Source organism: Perna viridis, chromosome 8 (assembly GCF_037379345.1).
Source record: "Perna viridis isolate PV_CMFRI_1.1 ecotype Kerala chromosome 8, ASM3737934v1, whole genome shotgun sequence".
NCBI classification, from domain to species: domain Eukaryota; kingdom Metazoa; phylum Mollusca; class Bivalvia; order Mytilida; family Mytilidae; genus Perna; species Perna viridis.
The window spans coordinates 21,328,239-21,340,494 of NC_142452.1; the positions used below are offsets into that span (position 1 = coordinate 21,328,239).

The 12,256-nt window shown below is 36.3% G+C and overlaps 2 protein-coding genes across 2 annotated transcripts in view; one reads left to right on the plus strand and one right to left on the minus strand.

The window, feature by feature from the left end:
• The first annotated feature begins 1,167 nt into the window (after positions 1 to 1,167).
• Positions 1,168 to 12,256, plus strand: part of LOC148609811 (dopamine beta-hydroxylase-like) — a 32,891-nt gene continuing 21,802 nt past the window's right edge. The window contains exons 1-2 of the mRNA XM_088541088.1: positions 1,168 to 1,321; positions 3,670 to 3,865. Of these exons, the coding sequence (XP_088397214.1) occupies positions 1,299 to 1,321; positions 3,670 to 3,865 (219 nt within the window). The 5' untranslated portion in view covers positions 1,168 to 1,298. The remainder of the gene's footprint in view (positions 1,322 to 3,669; positions 3,866 to 12,256) is intronic.
• LOC148609812 (uncharacterized) lies at positions 8,573 to 9,849 on the minus strand. The gene is made up of 2 exons (XM_088541092.1): positions 9,386 to 9,849; positions 8,573 to 8,960 (listed from the first exon to the last, which is right to left on the minus strand). The coding sequence occupies exons 1-2, from the start codon at positions 9,653 to 9,655 to the stop codon at positions 8,928 to 8,930; spliced, it is 303 nt and encodes a 100-aa protein (XP_088397218.1). The 5' UTR covers positions 9,656 to 9,849; the 3' UTR covers positions 8,573 to 8,927.

A 12,256-nucleotide genomic window follows, 5' to 3' on the forward strand; every position in this document is an offset into this window, starting at 1 on the left:
AGTAATTGTATGTCATCTGTGTAGTCGATACTAAGTTGTTCCTTATTTTGGATCAGGTCTGCTCTTAAAATTGAAGGAATAGGTTCGTGAGTAGCAGAGCGCAATGTTTCCCATTGGAATGCTGACCGTTTGTTTAAAAATGCGTCCACCACACTGGATAAATATGTTGTCCATATAAAAGTATATCAACTGAACAAATCAAAGCTTAAGTAAATCACAACCACTTGGTGGTCTATAAGACTCTTTAATCCGGATCATGAGTTACTGGTCAGTGGTCCTTTTCACAAAAAATCGTAAAGGTAAAATTAGTCGTAAGTTATGACGTCATAGTAAATAAATATATTGTGACGTCATAACTTATTTTATAACGAATTTTACTCTTACGAATTTTTGTGAAAAGGGTCACTGCAGCGCTTTTCACAAAAAAATCGTGAGTAAAATTAGTCGTAAGTTGTGACGTCACAATACTTAACTCTATTATGACATCATAACTTACGACTGATTTTACACTTACGATTTTTGTGAAAAGGACCGATGATGTCTAAGTTACTCAGTTATGTAGCACTTGGTATTGCCCTTGTGTAAAATGGTTCACGAAAGTTGATTTTTTTTTTAAATAATTTCCACAAAGTTCTTTCATGTTGATGATTATGGAATCACGAAATCATATTATTACAGCTAGTATTACATATACATTCTGTGTGCTATCCATATGGGGTTCCTGATAAACAAGGATGGCCTGATAAGTAAGACAAATCTTCATCCTGTCAGAAAACCTCACATCCTACATACTTGTCGACCCTGCACATGTATATCAGAAAAATACCAAGCTAAATATCATGATCACAAGTTAGAGAAATGTAAAAAAAAAACAAACAAAAAAACAACCTGAAATGAGTATCCCTATATGTGACCATTTATATTATATTGATACCAGAAGAAGAAAAACATCAAAGGCAAAATCAAGGACATGGTACAGATATAAATAATCCAAACCGGACCTATTGGTAATGGAAAATCTCGACCAGGATTTAGTTTTTTATCATAAATTTAGATTTTACTAATGTTTGCTAAACTTTAAATGAAAAATAAAAAGCGCCGCAATCCTAGTTCTTTTAGCCCTTGTTAATTCAAGCAATTTATGCGGACTTATTTTTATTATATTTTCCTCGATCAACCCACTCTAGGAATTTTTGATATTTAAATTGGGTTTATGTCTGTGCTGCCGGTATATAAAATCAAATCTATAAGTACATAAATAGGAGTGTTCGTGATATCTTAAAATCGTATGAAGGATTATGTTCAAAAACGGGGAAAACTGGTAAGAGGAAAATGCGTTTAGTTTGATGTTAATATTGTAAACAAAACTTTTCTAGCATTTTGAAATCCCTGTTTTTTTTTTTTTAACAAATTTATGGTTATCATACTTGGTCAAATGTTTTAAAACGACAAAATTATGTGCGAATGGTGTTCTACGAACGACAATTTTTAGTTCCATCTGATAAAACATGGTGGTTATCAGATGCATTATGGACTCTTTCTGCTCTTTCTCTTTATCACCCAGGTGATAGAGTTCGGTTCGTAGTAAGTGAGAGTTTTTTTAACGTCCTTGTATACCCTGTCGGGTCTCGCACGGACGGTATTTTAGGTTCGTACAGTATCGGTAGACCTTGGGTAAGTGATATAACTCTTGAAATCAGTGATATGTTTGTATCATATTCAATTTCACCAAATCCTATCAAGTTTTCATTCGAAGCAGAATGAAATCAATCCAAGTTACTTTGATTCTTACAGGAAATGGATGTCAAATGTTGAGTACAAACGTTCTAATGATTTGTAAGAATTTTGGCCCTTACCCTAGGTCTACCTCCTTAATTTAATGTTATTTGTTACATTTACTGAGTGTTTATATACTAGTGATAATGGGAGAAAGCCTCTGTGATGGCATTAAACTTTCTTGGAGTTTGACTGAACAGTTGAAAAATTCGCGGACTATTTATAAGATAATATCAATATCAACAATATATAACTTGTAAGTATGAAATGAGAAGATGATTGAATTTCAAATACAATAGTTAAATATAGTTTAAAATATCTGTGAACATTTTAAATTTGAGGCTGTCCATAGTGGAATTTTCGATGTTAATATGATAATGGAGATTTTAAATAATCTGCCATCAAAAAGTATTTCTTCCATTTTCCTCATTCGACATTTGATTATTTGGCTACTCCTACAACGTAAGCGGTTGGAATTTCGTTCCTCCTTATCCCAAACTCTTACTTCCGAGCGCCATATTGCATAACGCTCGTTCCGCCGTTCCTTGAAATCGGCAGAATTATAGTAAACTATTTTCCATTTAAAACATTTTATACAGTTTCTTTACCATTGCACGGGAGGAGGCGACTAAGCTAATGAAAAACAATGACCTACCTGATGAGAAAATCCAGCAATCCTGGAAATCCTTTGTGAAACCAGTTAAAATGAACTTCATATTTGGATTTTAGCTTTTCGAGTGTGTAATTCCGGTTGATAAAATTACGGATTTTAAAATTTGCGAAACGAACATATCAAATTAACCAACGAATTGCCTTTACAAACTTTAAGTTCGTTTTGTCAAAAATATATTGTATTCCGTAAAATTAGTGACCTAATTCAAAATTGCTGGTCATTTTGACAACTGTCTTCATTACAAATGTTTTCTAGGTATTTAACAAATATTTAGGATTTTTATCGTTCGATTTCCGGTAGGTTAAACTTCTTTTTAATATGTAAATAAAAGACATAAAGTATTTTAAAACACATATTTAGCTAATTAACTTTTGCGGTGGCTTTCAACATGTCAGATGCTAGAGGTTAGGGTGGCACTAAGTCAGAAAATAGCTTGCCAGGCAGCCTCTAGCTTGCTGGAGTAAATATTTAGCATAAATTATATTTATCTCAAGAAGTCCCAGACAGCTATCACATGGGTTTTGGACCATTTGATAGCAATACTAACAACACCTTTATGGTTTATGAGCATTGATCAATCCTTGGAAAAGTTTAAAGTATTCTGAAAAAAGTATTTTAATGTCATTTCATAAGTTTAATTTAGTTCCATAATTTATGTGATCTATAGAAAGCGCGGTTAATATTTTACAAAGATTCTGATATGATTTTCGAGTCCTTTGGCTGAAATGGACGTCTCGTTGTGGCTATATTATTTTCTATTATAGTACATTTTTTTTTATATAAATGCTCGGTATATTTCAAATAATAACAATATAATCATATAAGCTTGTCTTAAGCGAATGTGTTCCTTTTAAATAGTAAATTTTCTTAACACCGTTAGAATATTCTCCGAAACCCAGGGGCACTTTCGTATGGAGTAGAAGGTTATGGAGGCACTCCTGGGTTTCGAAAGGATGCCAACATAAGAAATGCAGTAAAAAAGTATTAAACAAATAAAACAATTTACACATATTACATACAGAAAATCGTAACACGAGTTTTATAACCACTACCAATAAAAAAATATATCGAAATATTTTGCTAAGAAATATTTTAGATCCTTGTCTTTGTAGCGACTGATGCATTTTAATATTGGCCGCTGTTTCCTTGACCTTTTTCTTAACCATTTTCTTGTGCAATGTTGACTTTAATCCTTCAATTTCTTTATCTTTTAAATGCAGGCTATACCCAGCAGTGGTATTAATAGTCGTTACAGTCACTCATTGCTATCCTACATTTCGGAATAAGATACCGAATGGTTACATAGTAGAACACCCGTGTAGACCAAATGCTATATGGGAAGGAGTTGGGCATCTGAACGAAGCAGGGGGCGGACCCAGGAATCCTTTTGGAGTAGATTTTGAGCAAAATGGGAAGGTAATTTTTCTATATAATTAATTCTTATTATAATAGGTGACTACAGTGTTGGTACTTACAATTATGTTTTAATTACAGATAACTATACAACATAATATGAGGAAGCCTGCTATTTGAAATGGGATCATTGGCCCAAACTGCCCAAAAAGGGGCCAAAAGGGGTGATATAAGTGCCTAGTTAAAATTCACGTAGTACTTTTACTTCTCATTAAAATTTGACAATCCTTTTTTTTTTCTTTCTTATTTTTTTTATAATATACAAGTGTGGACACAGACTGGTATTGCCCGAGGGGCAAGTATGGACGCAGACTGATATTGCCCGAAGAGCAAATTTGAAAAAATATACGTTTTGTCTTGAACGTGTTTGCATTGTCTAGAAAACTTCTCCATTTATTGATATCAATAATTGAATTATGCACATGTTGATAAATATCCATCAACATGAGTTACTAAACATCTACTTGGGAAAAAATTCCACTATGGATTGCCATAGGACAAGTCATATACATATTACAATGCTTCTTCCTTGAAGGTGTACTTGCATGGATGTGTTGAACTTGATATGTCATGTTAAGGATTGGCCATTTCACTTTATATATAGGTTAGCTTGATGAAATTCTGGACTCTCAGTTTTTTTTAGAATAACATAAACGTACAGTGTGGTATCTGTCAGTTACATGGATGGCCTTTATTTTAAAATGGTAGGGGCCATAAACTCAAAATCAAATTAGAGCATTTCTTTAGTAGTTAATAAAACCATATTAAAATTTCATAACAATTGATCAACCATAACCATAAAGTCATCGCACGAAAACCAAATGAATATGGACGACGACACGGACGCCACTGACGGTGGCGCCGCTGTCAGCAGCATACCAATATACACTAGTAGTTAGATCCGGTGAATTGAGACACAGTTTGGGCGCCATTTTGAAAATTTTGCCGGAGACAAACTTTTCTCCCGACATATAAAACGACAGCAATAGTCTCTTGAAGGGGAAAACCAAAGGTCACTTCGAGTCTAACATTGCCCTAACCAGAGTCAAGTAGTCCACGTTTGAGAAATCGGGTTGTATCTTAAATCAAAATAAAGCATAACCACCTCTCCAGTGTGATTGGACTGAAACCTATTCCTTCGTCCAACCCGTATTTATTCGTAATGTCAAATAGGCTTCTTTTAATCTCCATCGAATTTGTATGGTCTTCCCGGTACGCTCACATTATTCACGTATAATCCAACACTCGTGGCGTCAAACGTCTTGAAGTTATAAGGATTTTTGGTGAAGTTTCCTGCAAAAGAAAACAAAAAAAGGAACGATGTAAAATAAAACCAAACACAAAAACTATAATTTGGGGAAAAATATGTAAATAAACAAAAACCACACACAAACAACCAACTAACACGTGAATAACAGACACGCAATACACACCTGTCAAACTTTCAGTTGATACGAATCCGACACACAATTTTGTCGGACACTGAGTTTGGAATAAATTGTCCCAAACGAAATTGGTCTGTCCTGCAGGGATGATAGCTGTTTTTAAGAAGGTTTTAATCATGGGATATTTTGCGGTGTGGTTTTCCAAGGCTTTGTTGTGGGCAGTCAGTACCACCGGGTTGACTTCGAATCGACAAGCCTTGAAAATGACATCTTCTATGTCGATGGAATGCGAGGGCCGAAATCCGCTGACATCAAGCAAAACCGGACGTTTTGGGGGTACAGTTTCAAATCCACATCCACCCCATTTAAAATGAATCGATCTAACATGTAGATGTCCTCCATTAAACGTGATTCAAAATTCACGCTTTTACTTTCTTTCACCAGAAAGCCGACAATCCGAAATTACTTTCTGTCGATAGGATCGTTATCCTCCATGGCAACACCGGGATCATCTTTAAAATACATTTGACTTCTCAACTGGGTGTTTTTCGATTCATCGCTAAAACGGAGCAGCGTGTTGAAATAAGCTTTGTAACCGTAAGTGGCACCCGATGATCCAGACAGGGGTTTTCCCTGCAGAAAGAAGTCGACTTGGCTCCATAGACTGTGGAGTAAATTGTTCACAACGGAAATTTGTTCTCCGGGTAGCAAACTACTCCTATCAGCTTTCGTTATCTTAAGTTTCACCTAGAGCAAGCTTCTTTTCAAATCCAGATAGTCAGAGGTTTGACCCGAAAGATGAAATTCTATTGGCCCATTTCCCGATACCTGTGATATGGGTCTGTAATGAGTATAGTACATGCGGTTGACTGCTGTTTGATGACTGGGCACAGAAAAAAAAAGCAATTCTTTAGGCACCCCCTCGGAAAAATCATCCTGTACGAGTTTCGACATATTAACTGAATTATCCTTCGACCTTTTCGAGGAGACTGTTTAACGGAACGTCAAGCCTTCCGTTTTTTTTAATTATGTACCTTTTTCTTGTCACGTCGCATTTCCAGCCTGCTGTACAGTTTGCGCAATTTGGGACACTAGGGTCACGTCGACATTTTTTTAGGACGTCTCTTCGTCGTTCATTCCTATGCTTTTGCCGTGTAATTTAGGGGTTAGTGGTTTCAAAACATTATCGGTTGCACTCGATTTTTGAAAGAAAGAGATCCATTTGGAAGCGTCCGTAACGTACATCTTATCTTGAGCCATCTATAATAGGAAATAGTACTTTCTGAAGTGAGCACTATCGTTACAACAAGATCTTCGGATACAGTTACAAGTTGTCCATCCCTTTCTCGCATTTCTATCTCTATGGAATGAAAACTAGTAGTTACCATGTCATATACATGACATGGGGAAATGCCGCGTTATTTTCCCCTTTTATGAGCACGACTCTCCCGAGCAATGTCTCTTTTGTACCTCCGACAATACTATTCCCGCATACATGTAAATATCCCGTAGACCTTTCACTCTCTTATTTATTCCGATCTCGACAAGACTTGTATACCATTGACCGTCTAGTGAAATTTGTTCGTCAATCTGTACAGTAAACCTATTTGCACAATTGGATGGATGAAAAAGTGTTGAGTCCGTACTTCTCAACACGACGTAAAAATCCATTTCTTTCAGATGTCTGTTAGATTCGTAAGTGGTATCCAAGAATTGAAGGGAGACGGAAAATGTAGCCATTCGAGACATGATGGAGGATAACTCAAACATAGTAACGTGGCTACTTTAAGTCAAAACATCTTCCCTCAATCTCGCTACAGTAGAACCATCAGTCTCAATTCTCAATATATGGTTTTATTCGATAACCCCAGAGACAGCCTACAAATACTGACGCTAGCTAGACAAAGTTTTCCAAGTCGTGTAAATTTTTTTAGATGCTTTCCAAAAGGCGACGCAAAATCCGTACGGTTATTTAGTCGTTTGCCTGTCCTCGAAGTGCGATAAGAGGGATCGACTTCGTACCAAAATTGTACCCGGTGAGGTGACAATCATTTACAGAGATGACACGCAATGAGTAAGAGGTTGAGGAGAAACCTTTGTTTCGTCAAATTGCTAGCTTTAACAACGGATCAGCAACGTAAATCTTTACTATAAACGTCTATAACAGATCAATAGAAAACATGGTGCGAAATCATTTATAACGTGGTGTACAACAAGGAATTAATACCTTAAAAAAGTATTTATCCAGCTTGAAAGCCGACAAAAATACTCTCGAAGAGCAAGTGTGGAGTTGGTCAGAAAAAGAGACTGTTGATCCGGATGCGGAAAGCATTACCTAAACTCTTACGACATATATTGGACATCTTACAGTACAGTATTTCAACGACACGTGGCAAGTGAATATGTCGTCGTTCCTAAACGACAGTACGAAAGAGAAAATCAAACGATCAAAAATACTCAAACAAAAGATACTGGCGTGCAAACGGAGAATGAAAAAATCGAAGAAAAAGAAAAGTTCATTTTACAGCGGACGGTATCTGTCAATGAGGATTATCCTGAAACACGTGAACAATACAAGACCACAGAAACGCAGAGACTTGTGCCCAAAACGAAGAAAAGACGTTTTGAAATGAGACAATCAAGTGGACCATCTGGATTTTAGCCACACCGATTCGCTGGATGAAACTCAAATGATACGTGATGTGTAGCATACTTTGTTTTAACTGTAAATTGATCTTCCCTAAGGTCGACCGGTAGTTATTTTTCACTGAACAAGTTTGTTTACAAGTCCAATACTATTCTTCAAGAGTTTTGTTTTTGTTCTATTTATTCGTTTCGTCGGTTTATTTATTTATTTTTTTTAATTTTTCAATGGTCGATCGTTTTTTTTATTTCAGTGAACCCGTTTGTCGTTGTTTTGTTTATATTTCTTCTTTTTGTTTTTTTTCTCGTAAGTTTTCATGACATCTTTTTATTACACCAACCATTTGGTTCGAAGTTTTTCTTTTTTGTTTTTCCAATGGTCGCTCGGGAATATTTTTTTCGGTGAAACCCGTTTGTTTACAAGTCCTTTGTTATCCTTTAAAGGTTTACGTTGGTCTGTTTTTTTTTCTCGTAAGTTTACACTGACATTTTTTTTACACCAACCATTTTTTTCCTTTCATTATCATTTTCAAGTTTGATACTTTTGTGATTTTGGAATTTTTTCTTCGATAAGACAGTTAGTATAAAGATTTTTTATAGGAAACGATAGGTTGATTTACATTATAATAAAGATTCTGTTTCTTTCTTCTTTTTTTTTCCCTACGACAAAGAAAAATACATGCGATGTAATAAATATTTATTTCGTGTACATATTCAAAAATTCATGTCAAAACAATCATACGGAATACGCACGACAAAGATAAACAAGAAAAGACATCTTTCTCATTCTCTCACTCTCTCTCTCTCTCGCTCTCTCAAACTTCAAAGCCAGTTAAACTAAAAGAAAATATAACCATGTTCAATCCAACTTAATTGAATGAAGAGAAAACTCTTTTGCGCTCGCCGATTCAATGGTTTCCACTGATAGTTTTCTTTCGAATATTTCAACTGGCGCACTGTTCCCTGACGCTGTCTCCTGCGTAATTTCCTCATCACCATGCACAACATTAGTAACGTAAGGCCTAAGAACGGGATCCCTACGTAGAAGGAAAATTCCCAGTCTGTTGTTTCTGAAAAAGAAAGAGTTGAAATCATAAGCACACACGAAAAAAAAACAATAAAAATGATTCTTGAAATGAAAAAAAAATTATAAAAAGACAAAAAGGGTAAACTCACCCTGAGTGGCAACTGTTGATGGAGGAATAGTAGCATTTGAGGTGGTGTTGGTGGCGGTGGTGGTAGTTTTTCGCCTTCTCGTCATTCTGACCTTCCCTTTCGTCTACGACGGTTCTACTATAGTCGTCTCTTTGTCAGCCTGAAGTAATTTAAATACACGAGGTTTTTTTTAACAAAAAAAACCCGCTATAATAATAATAATAATAATAATAATAATAGTATTAATAATAATAATAATAATAATAATAATAATAAACAATGATTTCTTTATTTCTACAGGCACTTTTTCGAAAACAGATGAAATAAAAAAAAAACTTACCTCACATAGAACTCCGCCCAACCGCACCACTGTCTTGGTGGACGGCAACGTGGAACAGGACAGGTTGCCCAATAGCTTAACCACTTCAACGCTGTCCAGATTCTTAAAGATGTCTATATTCTTCAATTCGCTGGCATATTCAACTTTTGATTTCTTCACACCCCGAGGAAGGTTTTCCCCAACATCCCATCTCCTACACACAATCCTAGTCCCCATCCTCTCACATCTATCTCCATAACAAACGAAAAACAAACTCGATCCCCAAGCCATTTTTGCTCTACTAATTACATTGTGGAATATATCAGGGGACCCTCACTAAAAAAACGAACGAAAAGCACCCTTTCCCTTTAAAACACACAAAATTCTATTAAAAAAATTAAAAAATAAACAGACACATCAATTTTTTTGTTAATTTAATAGTTAAAAAACATTAAATTCAACACCCGATAAAGTTTTCCACCCCGCAGGGAACTCCATTAAATGTTTAGTCGATGGGATTGTGACGTGTATTGACCTAATATACAGATGGACTTGTATCGCGTGATATACAACGAATTAAAAGGGTTAAATAGTGATATTTAAAAAGCAGAGTCAAAATTAATTGAACAAAATTTCAATTATTTTCGTCCAGTGTTAATTCTGTATCTAGACATTGGGTGGAAACTTTGTCATCTAGAACACGTCTTTTCAGATAAAAAGGCGAAAATCCTTTCCTCAGTTGCGTGTACGTGTACACGATATTATGTCAAGCGCGAAACCATCTGTTTTGACCAGTTTCGATAGAGCTTTCAAACGACACCTTCTTATAGATTTCGATGGGATCACGGATGTTTCTTTTATTGATTCCTTTACAACTAAATTTACTAACTTTTCCCCCCGAATCTAGACTCTGCAAACAGTAAGTTTTAGAATACAAAGTGACTATAGACTGTGCTTCTGCTTCCAATTTAAATAGACCCGGTTGTCTCGAGTCGAATTTAGCAGCTTCGTGTGGATTAATACGGGGCAACTATTGTTTTATCTGTTCTTCGAAGAGCTTTTTCGCGCAAGACCGCGTCTTCCATAGAACTCGTAGATAGGGCGAAATGATAACTATCCGTATCCATTGTCACGAGTTCCTTTGCTTCTCGGAATGAATACATCGAGGAAATCGTGATAAAAACTCAACATTTGCAAATTTGCATAGTTCAAAATAAAAAATCCTATTTGCATGGGAAGATCCATCACGACCTTCACCTTAGCCATTCCTGTTTCGTAGAAATTTTCGTCTATTTCGTTCATTTATCTAAATTTCCTATCATTTACTCTTAATTGAGCATCTACCTCGGACTTGCAATACTCAACGTCTAAAAAACGTATTTTTTGTGGCAACATGCTGCCATAACTCGAATTTCCAATTAATTTTTGTGTTTCCCCGATGACTTCGAGGTTGCGATCGGCATCGCCCGCCCTACGCGCCCTTACTACGTCCTGCACTAAAGAAGAGAAACATCGACTGCGATGAATTCTAAGACTTTATGGATTCATGTCACTCGAAGTCCTTTTTTTCGAAATACCACTATAGGAGCAGCGTGGCTAATAAAATTGTTTTGCCCTCATTCCGCTGACAAGAAGTTTGCGACCCCGATCTGGTATACCTAGTTCCGTCATCATAGTTTTCGTAAACTCTCCCATTTGATTCGCGTGGAGGGTCATGTTTGCAAAAAGGGGGCATCTCTTTAAATTTTTCCAACAGATGGTCTGGTGTGTAAATGTCGCATTCGACTGCACCAAACATTTGCTCTTGTTCCATGGCCTTAAGAATCTCGTCCTTGGACATGATTGTTTTCTTGTCACAAGGTCGTTCGTTTTTCTTTCCCTCCACGAACTCCTTCATTAAAAGATTAGATTTCTAAATGCATTTTTGAATTGACACTCCCAAATCTCGATCACCTTAAATTCCCGTTTTTCGATGTACCTTCGACGTTTCTTCAGTCTATTTTCTTCAACTGTTCGTTTCCGTAACCAGTTGGGATCCTTCAGGCCTCTCGTCAGTTCACAATCGTGTTTATGATAATAACACTCGTAAAACTCGAACGCGGTTTTAGTTTGCGCTTCGAATCCGTCCAATCGATACGGCCCGACTGTGTATTCCCTTCCCAAATTAAAATAGTGATGAATATCCCGTTTTCCGATAGCATCAACCATTCCATCCAATTCAACGGTTTTAAATATTTGTCCTTTTCTCTACTTTGTATTGTTTTCCTCGCGTCGGATTGTAAAATGACCACAGGCCTGTGGCTGATCCGGTACCCACAAGTATAGACTATTAGCATCCCACCCTTGAATAGTATTTTCCTTACCGTTTCTGATATTTGTCATGTCTTTCTCGTGATACTGATGGAACACTATGCTCGGACTTCCAATGATATTTTTTCTAAACGTTTCGTACACATCCACGGTTTTCTTATCAAAACACGAAAAATGCGCTTCCTCTTTGACAGATCAAAAGACGAGTTCTCGAGCTACCCCCGGCGCGGTTAAGCATTGCTTAAATAAATCAATGTGTTCATCGTTATAAAACTTTGACATCTTTGCGACCGCCAGGCATCCCGGTTGTACTTTTTGAGAATTGTAAATTTTGAGCACGTCCAGTAAAGTTTGACAGTTATTTTCTTCCCAAATTATACGTAACTCGTTGTAATTGTGCGCACCGGTTTTTGGAACTTCTTTCAGTTTCATAAGACGAAGAGCCTGATCGACTGTCAAACCGTCCTCCAATAAATGTTGAAACCGATGGTGTTCTTCCTCTAGAAGATTAATCATTTTTAAAGAATCGTGCGAGAATAAAGAAATGGAACTAAGTTTGTCGAAACTGTCTAACAACTCGTA

Coding starts and splice junctions, on each gene's coding strand:
- LOC148609812 (XM_088541092.1), bottom strand. CDS start 9,655: ATGGCTTGGGGATCGAGTTTGTTTTTCGTTTGTTATGGAGATAGATGT. Junction 8,961..9,385: donor TGGGCGGAGTTCTATGTGAG/GTAAGTTTTTTT, acceptor TTTCTTTTTCAG/AAACAACAGACTGGGAATTT.